At 37.7% G+C, this 12382-nt stretch overlaps 1 protein-coding gene across 1 annotated transcript in view; it reads right to left on the bottom strand.

The window, feature by feature from the left end:
- CRTAP (cartilage associated protein) overlaps window positions 1–12382 on the bottom strand; it is a 61256-nt gene that overhangs the window by 29297 nt on the left and 19577 nt on the right. Inside the window, exons 2-3 of the mRNA XM_051961841.1 lie at window positions 1847–1996; window positions 1539–1710 (exon numbers count right to left, since the gene is read on the bottom strand). Of these exons, the coding sequence (XP_051817801.1) occupies window positions 1539–1710; window positions 1847–1996 (322 nt within the window). The remainder of the gene's footprint in view (window positions 1–1538; window positions 1711–1846; window positions 1997–12382) is intronic.

Below are 12382 nucleotides of genomic sequence, written 5' to 3'. Positions count from 1 at the left end.
CCTGTTATAAACTCAAACTGCCACTTTGACCACAACTGTCACAGACCCAAACGAAATTGGGTTAATTTAAAAAAATGTGGTAATGGAAGCGGGGGGAAGAGAGCTCATTCAGGGCAAATGAGATGGCAGAAAAAAAATCAAGGAATGGGAGAAGGGGAGGTAGCAATACTAGGAAGTATGGGAAGGATTAGTAAACATTTTATAGACTAGAAAAAAAATTGAGGAAGATATAAAAAAATTTTTTCTAAGCTCTCTGCTACAAGGGTACTCTGCTTTTCACTCTATAAAATGAAAAAAAAAAAATTATACCTTTTTAAAAAAAGGAGGAAATGGCCACTGGAAACCAGAAGCAAGTTATCAAGCAGTCACACAAGGTTAATCTCGTTTCCTTTTTTTTTTTTTTTTTTTTTGGACAGTATTACAACACAGTGAAGGTCAATTAGATCTGTATTCCAGCAAGACCTAGGACAAAATCTCATGACAATGTCTCCTGAACAAGAAGGAGGAATATTGGTACAAAGTTCCAATCTTACTTGAGCAATCAAACAGAGTTTGTATCAATTATATTAATTAATGTATTGATTATTGATAACATTTATTAATGTATTGATAACAAATCAGCTCTGGGGCAATGCCCCCTCATTAATCAACTCTAGTAGCTTGTCGGTCATCTCTGGAATTGACAGAAAATTCTCTGTTTGGCCTTCAAAGCCCTCCTAACCTGGACTCTCCCTATCTCTATAGTGGTTTTAGACCTCATTCCCCTAGGATTCAATGACACTGCAATTCCATCTCTGGACTCTGGGCATTGTCACTGGCTGTCCCTTGTGCCTAGAATTCTCTCTCTCATCTCCCTCATCCTGGTCTCTCTGGCTTCTTTCAAGTGCTCATAAAATCCCATCTTCTGCAAGAATGCCAGTGTCTTCTCTATGGATTATCTCTAGCATATATATAGTTCTTCTGCAGATAGCTGTTCCCCTATTAAATTGTGAGAACATTGAGAACAGGGACTATCTTTTCCCAAAGTTCAGTAGAGTTCATGGCACACAGTAGGCACTTATGCTTGCTGACAGACTCACCTCATACCTCAACATCAGTATTTGGGTGCCTGATTTGTTTCCTAGGTTCCAAGTTCCTTTCTTAGGGGCCAAATCCTTGCTATTGTTCCTACAGAAATTCTTTATTCCTTGGGTTTATTTCTGCCTGATGAAGACCTCAAGCTCTTCTCCTAGCTGCCACTAGGCTCTCCTGATGGCCTGCTTTACCCACTGCCCAGCCCCAGGCCTCCTTGATGTTGACCACTTATTCATATGGATCTCTCCCTACTGACTATTCCCAAATGCCCCAGATGTCTTAGCTGCCTGTTACTCTTGCCTCTGGTCATATCAAGAGCCCTATTGTACCATCTATCTTCTTCCAGGAGCTCTTTCTAGGTCCCATGGCTTACCTGCTCTCAATCCAATCCATCCACTGACCCCGATATCAATCCCCTTCCAACTCCCCCAGCAAAGTACCCTTATTAAGTTTAAGAGACCAACCTGCTACGGAGAGATAAAAGTCTTTGAAATCCTTAATCTCCCTGGAGCCTTCACAGGCGGCAAGACATTCATAGAAGGCCTTAAAGAAGTCAGGAAGAGCCAATTCCATGTCAGTAATGGATGTCCTCCAATTCTCTCCATTATATGCCCGCACAGCTCTGATGAAAAGGTTCTGGAAGGGAAAGACTCAATTAATGTTTCTTTTTTAAAATTAATTTATTTCTTTAAAAAATTTCTAACATTTTTCAGATCAAGTCACTTAGTCCTTCTCAGGCCCAATTTGAATCTGAATCTGAATTTGACCCCACCTCATAGGATTTGGTTTCCAAGTCTTTGATGTGGTCCTCAGCACCGGGCATACTCTTGTAATAGGCCATATTTCTTAGCATCATTTCATCATTGGGATGCTTCAAAAGGAAGGTGTGTGCAGCAGCAATAGCTTTTGGAAGGTTGTTTGCCTAAAGATATAGAAAGAAGGAAAAAAAAATCCTCTTTATTGACTGACCCTGAATATTGCAAAACAACAGTAATGGATCAGTGCTTCTAGAAAACATCAATGTGCCCTTGCTATGTCAGTGAGTCCTGGGGAGCTGGTAGGTCTGCTACGGTCTAAGAGCATCTATTTCACGGAGATGAGCAAATTCAATATCCAAGAATCAAAATGTGTTTACTCCTGAAAGAGATTTACTTGTGGGTATTCAATGCTTCTTTTCTTCTTTTTAATGTCATCTTATATCCTGTTCTATCCTGTGGAAGAGCTTTATGGCAAAAATGCCAAAGCCTTGAATTAGACTGGAAAAGGAGGCTGTCAAATCCTCTTCCTCCTGACCACAGTACGAGTCCAATGACTCTGGGGCACTGGGGGCACTGAAGCAGGTCAGTGACTCTAAGGGGGTCAGTTAGTCCCATTGTCTGGCCTCTGTGCCCTGCCCATGCCTGCCTCATATCTCCTTTCTTCCTAAAAAGCAACGGCTATTCTGACTTTAGAAATGGAGCAAGGAAAAAGAAAAAGAAAAAGAAAAAGAAAGGAAAAAGAAAAGAAAAGAAAAGAAAAGAAAAGAAAAAGAAAAAGAAAAGAAAAGAAAAGAAAAGAAAAGAAAAGAAAAGAAAAGAAAAGAAGTAAGAATAATTAAGAGGTATTTGGTAGCTCAAAGTTTCCTTTGCAGAATAGGAGGCAATGTTACCCACTGAAAACCTCATTGAATTTGAATGGAAAGCTACCCTTTCTCCAGACTTCAGTTTCCCCATCAAAAGAATGTAAGGAGTGACTGCTAAGGTCCCTTCAAGCTTTAAATCTAGGAACCTATAAGGAAAGAGAATTAGAGATAGAAATTGTGTTCAAGACCTATCTTCTTTCTTTCCTTCTTCAGAAGAAAGGAAGGAAGGAAGAAGGGAGGGAGGGAAGGAAGAAAATCAATGAGGAAAAGGAACAAAGCTGATTTCTCTTTGCTCCATCTCAATCTTTAGATATGTTCACAGAAAGAGTAACTGAGCTCTCTCTCATCCTCACATACACATAATCATAAGCATATACATGCACACACACCATAAAGTTTGCCCTTCTTTTTCTTTTCTTTTCTTTTCTTTTCTTTTTTTTAAGATAATCAGGGTTAAGTGACTTATCCAGAGGCACACAACTAGTAAGATTTTTAGGCAGAACTGGAATTCAGGTCCTACTGACTTCAGAGTCAGAGCCAGTTAGTGCTCTATCTACTACACCTGGCTGTCCCTTCCTTCAGTTTCCAAGATCTCTCCCCACCAAATCCCAGAATGAACTTCTGGGACTACAGGCATACAACATATCTAAAGTCTGGAAGGAGAATATAAGGAAAACAGTCAGAAGCTGGAGAAGATTCTATCCTCATTGTACAGAGTGTTAGAGCTGGAAGAAACCTTCATTCATACAATATGAGGCAAAGCATTTCATTTACCATTTCACCATCACAAGAGTAGTACCACCTGCATCCAGAAAGAGAGCTATGCTATGCAAACTGAATGTGGATCACAACATAGTATTTTCACTTTTGTGGTTGTTATTGGTGTTTGCTTGCTTGTTTTTTTCCTTTCTCATTTTTCCCCTTTTGATCTGATTTTTCTTATGTAGGATGATAAATGTGGAAATTTGTTTAGAAGAACTGCACATATTTAACCTATATTGGATTACTTGCTGTTTAGGGCAGGGAGGAGACAGGAAGGAAGGGAGAAAGATTTGGAATAAAAGGGTTTGCAAGGGTGAATGCTGAAAAACAGCTTTGCATGTATTTTGAAAAATAAAAAGCTTTTATTATCAAAAAAAAAAAAATTGGGAGAAGGGAAAGGGGGAAAATGGTCTGGTTACATTGTGAAAACAAAACACAATTAAAGAAAAGTCCCATGTTTTCCATTGTTGTCCACTTAATGTCAAAGATCCTAAAGGAAAATCCCTAAATGAACAGACCTCAGGGTCAGGGATTTATGGGAAGACACACTGAATTGCACAAGATGGGTAAGTGGGGTTGGTTGTGCTCTGTATTGTGAAAAGAAGTAACCACATCAATGAGACCACAGATTGCATCCAAGGTCTGAAGAAATACATGATTAACAGTGGGGTGTTTTGGGAAGGATGTGGGGAGGACATTTCAAGTGCTAATGCAATTATTGATTTGTTACATTTACGTGGCAGCATTGGGGATACCAAAACGAGATGTGTATATGTATGTAGGATATATATAAGTGTGTTAATATATATCCATACACAAATACTCACACACACACACACACATATATATATGTATATATACATAAGAATATCTTGCTTTCTACTTTGCTGAAAAAATATCAAGCTATTTTATGCAACTCGTTCATTTAATGCAAATTTCTAAATGAGGAGACTCTCTAAATGGGAGGACCAAATCAGTATTTTCTCTGCAACTTAATGTTCTTACAGAGTCACCTAAAATATTGAGAGGAAAACTGATTGCCCAAGATCACCTTGCCAATATGGCTCCAAAAGAGGGCTTGAATTTAGTTCTTCCTGGTTTTTAGACCACATCTCTATCCACTATACCTCACTGCCTCATGTCCTCCACTGCACACCATAGAATGTGTGATTATCAATCTTCCTATTCTTTCTCAAGTTTCAAAGCATGAGCTGTCCTTTTTCCCTGCCAAGGCTAACTTCTCTACTTGATTCCTACATCCCATGTCATCCCAATCACATCCCTGCCCCCATTGTTGATTTCACCCTATATACCAGCTTTTTCCCTTGTACAAACATGATCACTTCTCCCAAGTGCTTTAAAAACCTTCAGGCCTCTTCTCTAGCTATTGCCCCTATCTCTCTTTTTCCCTTTCATTACCAAGAAATAGTCAAACCTCATTTCTCCCTCTTCCTCACTACTCACTCATTACTTACAATTATCCTTTCAACACTACTGAAACTGCTTTCTTAAGTTACCAATGTTCTCTCAACTACTTTGCAAGCTTCATATTTTTCACCTAATAATATTTTTTTCCCAATTACATATAAAGATAGTTTTCAACATTCATCTTTGTAAGATTTTGAATTTCAAAGTTTTCTCCCTCCCTCCCTTCCCTCTCCCTTCCCCAAGACAGCAAACAATCTGAAATAAGTTATACATATACAATCACTTTGAATATATATCCATATTAGTCATGCTGTGAAAAAAGAATCAGAACAAAAGGGGAAAACTATGAGTAAAAAGAAGTGAAATAGTCTGCTTCAATCTACATTCAGATTCTATAGTTCTTTCTCTATATGTGGATAGCACTTTATATCCTGGGTTTTTTGGAATTGCCTTGGATCACTGAATTGCTGTGAAGAACTAAGTTTGTCACAGTGGATCATTACATGTCCTTACTGCTACTATGTACAATGTTCTCCTGGTTCTGTTCACTTCGCTTTGCATCGGTTCTTACAAGTCTTTCCAGATTTTTCTGAAATCCCAAGTCTTATATTTCTGGATCCTTTGTGTAGCTTTTGATCTTGTTGACTCATCACTTCTTCCTGGATAGCAGTATGTTACGGTAGGGGAAAATACCAGAAAGGAAGTCAGGATCTGAATTCAAATTTTGCATGGGCCTGCCACAGAGGATCTGTAAGATAACTCAGCTTCCTCATCTACAAAATAAGGGGATTAGATGAGATGATCTATAAGGTTCCTTCTAGTGATAAATCTATGGTTTTATGATTTCTGATATTGTTTGTCCTCATCACCAATCTAATATAAGATTTCCAGAATTGGAGATTGAACCCTATATTCAAATGATCTCACTGTAAGGTTTCAGTTCAATCATTTTTCAGTCATGTCCAATTCTTTGTGCCTTTATTTGGGGGTTTTCTTCGCTGAGACCCTGGAGTGGTTTGCCATTTCCTTCTCCAGCTCATTTGATAGATGAGGAAACTGAGGCAAGCAGGATGAAATGACATCCAGAGTCACACAATAATAAGTGTTGGATTTGAACTCTGGAAGATGAGTATTTCTAATTCCACATCTGGCATTCTATTCACTGAGACACTAAGCTGCTCCCACTATAGCTATCTATATTGATATCTATCTATAGATACTTAATAGTTTTTAATTGATATAATGAGCACCCGTGGATTCTAACCATTTCTTGCCAACACTCAAGTTTTCTTTCTTTAACTCTGTACCTGGGAGATGACAGCATAAATGCAGGGGAAATTAATCCTGCCAAGAAATTCAGGCATAAACTTAAAAAAGAAAACACAAGATAATTGGCAGAGGGAAAGAGGACTAATCACTGAGAGGAGGCGAGAGGCTTTACCCAGAAAATGGCATCTAAACTGAGCCTTAAAGGAAGCTAAATACTCAAGGAGATGGAAGTAAAGGGGGAGAACATTCCTAGAGTGAGGAAAAGCCTGGAAAAAAGAAAGAATGCACAGTTTGCGAACAACAGGTAGGGGATTTTGTCTTGAAGAGCACCAGAGTGAAATAAATATGGAAAAAGTAATGGTCATCAACAAATCCTGCTGAGATAACCAAGAAATATGTGAACCAAGCATTGACTCAAAGAAAATTAGTTCCAATCCTGACCCTTCTGCTTTGTTGTGTGAATAGTGAACGAGATAAGGTGAGATCTTTCAAGACAGTTGTGAAAATCGAGTAAGGATTCATCTATTTCAAAGGTTGAGTAGGCCTGAAGGACTTTAAGCATTAAGTCAAGGGCATACTTAAAGTGTCCCCTGCTATTCTCCTAAGGGCATACTTAAAGTCTCCTACCCAGTTGTTTTATTAGTGGTTTCTGACCCACACAATAGGAAAGTCATTTTTACTTTTCTCACCTATAGAAATGAAAGGGTTGGGCTAACTCTGAGATTCTTCCTTTTTTTTTTTTTTAATGTTATATCCTGTAACTTTACTGAAGTTATTTCTCCCCAAAAAATTATTTTTGAGATTCTTTTCTTTTTAAATGTTGAGATCCAAATTCTCTCCCTTGCTCCCTCCTCCACCCTCTTGAGAAATCAAGTAGTGTGTTATCAATTGTGAAATCATGCAAAGTATATTTCCAGGATCCATAAACTTTTAAAAACTTTAATAACTGCATTTTAATATAACTAGTTTTCTTTGTAGTTCTATGTTTTCTTATATTATGTATTTAAAATCAGCTTTCTGGATGTGATCCATAAGGCTTCACCTGATTAGCAGAGGGATCTATTACATATAAAAAAGATTAAGGATCCTTGACCTGGAACACTTTTATGGGGAACTGAGCCAGCCTTATTACATGAGCCTGACTTCCAACAAGAAAGTATACCAGAAATCTCCCTAAGCTCAAGTAGGAACTTCTTTATTTTTGAAGGAATATCTAGCACCCTGTTTTGAAATTAAGTAGCCTCTGAATGGATTTTCCTAAGAAGGAAGAATTCCTAGATAGCCTGGCTTTGTTCTAGAAGCACCATGAAATCAGAGGAGAATCTTCTTAGTAACCTGTAAAAACCTCAGCATTTAAATACAAATCCCCTGAGCTAGTAGAAAAAGGTGAGATGTAGTCAGAAGTCATGGCATCCAGAAACCTGGCAAAAAAAAAAAAAAAAGTATTTAACTTATGTAAGAGAATAAACTGGTCTCTCAGTATCTGTTCCATGACTAATTGATAAAGTTGGCATTAAGGAAACATTCTCAAACAGAAAGTTGTATATTCCTTGAAAATGTCCCCACCCTTGAGAGCAAAGAGAGAAACCAAGAAATAAACAGCATCTCTAGCCAAAGAGATTGGGCCTGAGGCATGTTTATGATTAACTATAGAAACAAACTTTCTAAAAGCCACTGGTCCTAATGAAGTGAAAATGTTCTTAAGCCTTAAGGAGAGCTTTATTTATATATATAAAATACCTGTTTATAGATTTCCTTCCAGAACCTAAAGGCTACCAGTTGAAAATTCAAGCTACGGCAGTAATGGGAAGTTTCAAGTAACAACATGAAGAGGAATTCTTGGCTTAGAGGAAGGAAATCCTTTTTGAACTTTGAGTCAAAGACCAGATTTCATCTCAGTCACCATTCAACCCAATTTCCATGCTCAGCAGAATTAAATGGAGGATCCATGTTTGAAATGGAAAATACTGGAGCACCCTGGTCCCCATTTCTGTTCTATTGGGGCCCCTTCATACAAAAGTACTTTTGATAGTTAGACTAGAGTAGCAGTGTCCTTCCCATACAATCACAGAGATATGACAAAGAAAACCAGAGTGAGGCATTTAAAAACTGTATTTAAAGTTGAGTGGAGAGATGGGGAAATGATGGTTGAGTTCCTAACTACCTCTCTCCAACCCAACCCTCATTTTATCTTCTTTGGCAGAACTATAATATTTCAGCAGTCTACATGTCATGGAGAACATGTTCTTCTCCCCAGACTTTATTTGGTTCTAAAGGAGAATAGATGGCAGAAAACTGGATATGTGAAAGCTGAAATACAGCTACTGGAAACAAATATAGCACCAAGTGCAATCCTATTTCCTCAATTCCATCCTGCCTTTGGGGCAGATTTCTAGGGTTCTTTGAGCTCCATTGTTTCATCAATATGGAATTGATCCGCATAGGTCAGAGTGAAAATGTTTGGCAGCGCCTGGAGTAGAATGTCTGAGAACTGAACCTCTAGATTTTACACAATTTGCTATCAATGACAGATTGAAGAATCATGGACTAAGGGTACCTTGATGTTAACCTTCTATGTAATACTTATTTTAGAACTCTGAGTAAGTGGCATATAAATTAATGACCCTGCTAAAGATAATAAGATCTAGCATCCTCTATAGTAAGTAAATGGAGGCTTATAAGTCAAGAGATCTTGTATCCATACTCAACTGATGACAGATGTTAGAAACATTGCAACAGAGCTAAGGACTGATTGACATTGGTTAGACCTGCTTATGATTCCACCAGAGTACAGTACATATTCTTGGTTTAGGTTTTTGAGAACACAAAGCATAAAAGTAATTCCAGAGGAATAAAAATGAAACACATTATCCCCCTCCTAAGAGAGACATGAATGAATTAAAATGCAAAATGACATATACATTTTTGGCCATTTATAAAGGCTTCATTTTTCTTGTTCTTTTATTGGTCAGGTGAGGATAAAGAAAATGGCTCAAAGAGAGAAAATAAATATTTGTTGATTGGGAGAAAATAATAAAATTAAATTTTAAAATAAAAATTAGTGGTCCACCATTTGACATTGACCATTTCCCAACAAGCCACTCTATTTTAGCTATTTTTTCCCTGTCCACTTGTTTTTCTCCCCTTTAACTGCTAAGAGTAAATCACTGGTACATTCTCTCTCACTGATTGACATAAGAAAGACCTTGTCAATCAAGGAAGAATGTAATGGCGGAGAAACTGGGCAAGACAGAGATTAGAGACCAATTTAATAGTTTATTAAATGGAGAGATGTACTGGGACCAAATGGATCCATGGTTGGTCCCAGGGCTGAAGGAGACTATCTTCTCAAAGAAACTAGCACTGAGTATTAGCAAGATTTTTTATAGGGTAACAAGAATAATGACATAATGGGGGAGGTATCTGGATGGGGATAACCTAATGGGGAGTGGGGGGGGGGTCGGAGGCACCTAGGATGACATAATGGAGAGAGGTACAGGAGAGGTCACTGATATTCTAATGATGTTTAAAATGGATAGACCTTTATCCTGTCAAACATTAAGAAGGAATGATTATAGCCTAAAGATATAAAACCTTTATCTCATCAAACATTTAAGAGGGAATGATTATAACCTAGAGGTTTTGGGGCAGAGCAACTGAGGTAGGCCTTTATCTCATCAAACATTAAGAAGGAAAGGTTATAATCTGAGGCTGGGTAATTCTGAGTAACATATTTAATTTTAAGCATAAATTGAAGAACAGCTATCTATCCACATGAAAGGAGAATTTTCCTCATTGAGTTCCCCATATCAACAAAACAACAGATCCACCCAAAAGAAAGTAAAAAATGAATGCATGATTAAGAAATGGACAGCAAAAAATTAAAATAAATTTTAAAAAGAAATGGACAACATAGGTAAAGGCCATCCCTGGAATTTTTAGCATAAGAACACAGAAGTTTAGAGAAGTAGAAGATAACTTTATGAGCATTATTACTTGTTAGAAGAGTAATCTATATTCATTACAGACAATACTGGAGTTTATCAGCATGCATTAGTGGCAAGATCAAATAGTCACAAAGTTCTGAGTTCCATACTTGGCTCCATCACTGTTTGGCTCACTCAACCAATAATCAAGAAATACTTACTTATTAAGCACGCTGAATCTCAGATTCTTGATCTGCAAAATGCTGGAGTTGAACTATATTTTTTCTAATGCCCTTTCAGAACCCTAATAGCCTATGAATCTAAGTCTGTAATTGTACAGAATATATAGAATGTAGCCAGCAATTATTCTTTCAGTTGCAAATCCTGCTTTAAAAAAAATTAAAGATACATATCTTACTTCTCTTTTTCCTTTGGGGATCAAGGCCATTTCATGACTCTGTTCTTAGGGGTCCATAACCACAAGAAGTTTTTGTTACAATCAGGAATGTTCACAGTGTTGTTTCCTAAATGCTGACTTTCAGCTGCAATATCTTTTGTTTTTTCCTGAACTTCTTTTAATCAATAAGTCCATAAAGGCAAAAAACCAAGAAGCTAAAATTGTATGGAAATTCAAAATGATAACCAGTCAAAAGTAGGAAAATGCTCATTTTGTTTCTTGGTTTGGAACATACCTCCATATACAAATGGCCTTGATTTTATCTGTATGAATAAAATCACCAGGTTAGAAGGACCTGAAAGTATGATGAGAAGGACAACAGAATGGGAAAGAATGTCATGTCACATCCTGTATCCTTTGAAGGAGCTCATTATGTTTAGTTTGAAGAAGAAAAAAACTCAGAGCAGGATGGGAAGAGAAAGATGAGAGCTATCTTCAAAAGTTGGGACTTGAAAAAAAGGACTAGACTTCTTCTATTTGATCCCAAAGGGAAGAATGAGAAACAAAAGCAACAAAGAGAAAAGTAGGCAAAATGAAGTTTTATGGGAGTGAACAAGATAAGGTGAGATCTTTCAAGACAGTTGTGAAAATCGAGTAAGGTTTCATCTATTTCAAAGTTTGAGTAGGCCTGAAGGACTTTAAGCATTAAGTCAAGGCCATACTTAAAGTGTCTCTCCCTGCTATCTTCTTAAAGACACACTTAAAGTCTCCTCCCGCTATCCCCTCCCCGTTATCCCCCTAAGGGCATACTTAAGCCTCCTCCCTATTATCCTCCCTATTTCAGCCAAATATGGGCAACTATGTAGTTGTTGGTCAAGTTCAATTTCTTGGACAGTTCCAGCGTTAGAATGTAAGATCCTCAGCCAATAAGGATGAGGGTCAGTGGTGAGAGGGGGAATTTGTGTTAGGGATTAAAAGTGTCCACCCTGCCCCCTACGGTGCTTCCTCCCCTCAATTGTCTGCTCGATGGATGGGACACCGGTTCTTGAGAGCGTAAATAAACTTTGCTTTGCTTCTAGAGATCTATCCAGTTGTTTTATTAATGGTTTCTGACCCATACAGGAGGAAAAACAGTTGAAGAATTATAGTAGAGTCCAAAAATAGAACAAGCTCCCACAAGAGTTCCTCAGTTTCTCTTTATTTGGGGGTCTCCAAATAAAGACTACTGGATGAATGTGCTGGGGATTCCATTTTGAATTTCCTTTATATTAGATGACTTCTGAGATCCCACGCAATTCAAAAATTCTATGATTCTGTGAAAATGGTTTTCTCACTTCCTACCCTATAGACCAAATGTGCCATCTCAAGCAATCTAAATGAACATTTCCTAAGTCTCAGAGTTATGCTAGCTTTCTGAATTGCCTTTGGAACAGTCCTTAAATATCACTGATGTTTCTGTATCTTGGCTAAAAATAGCTGACTATGCTGTGGATATAAATATATTATTACTGAGAACTACATTCAGAAACGCATATTATTGATAAGCCATTAAAACATTGGATTAAGCATTCCTTAACCCCAAAAATAGCATATTAAACTAAGAAAGATAGAATCCAAACTCACTAAGAAGAAAAAGTAAGACTTGGCATCCTCCCCCCCAGGGAGATGATCAATCTGCTGTTTTCTACTCTCATCAGACTCCATTAAGATTATTTTGTTCATTCCTGGGCACCACATCTGAGGAAAGGCTGAAGCATGTTCAGAAAAGGACAACTTAGATGATGAGGTGATGGAATAGCAAGGCTCATATGGACCAGCTGAAGGATTATGGATAATTCAGACAGGAGAAGTGAAAACATAGAGGGGACATGTCTTCAAGTTTTTAAAGGACTATTTAGAGCAAGG

The sequence above is a fragment of the Antechinus flavipes genome, chromosome 5 (genome assembly GCF_016432865.1).
Source record: "Antechinus flavipes isolate AdamAnt ecotype Samford, QLD, Australia chromosome 5, AdamAnt_v2, whole genome shotgun sequence".
Taxonomy (NCBI): domain Eukaryota; kingdom Metazoa; phylum Chordata; class Mammalia; order Dasyuromorphia; family Dasyuridae; genus Antechinus; species Antechinus flavipes.
Note: the sequence above shows the minus strand (reverse complement) of the source record. Positions and strands in the feature narration are given on the sequence as shown.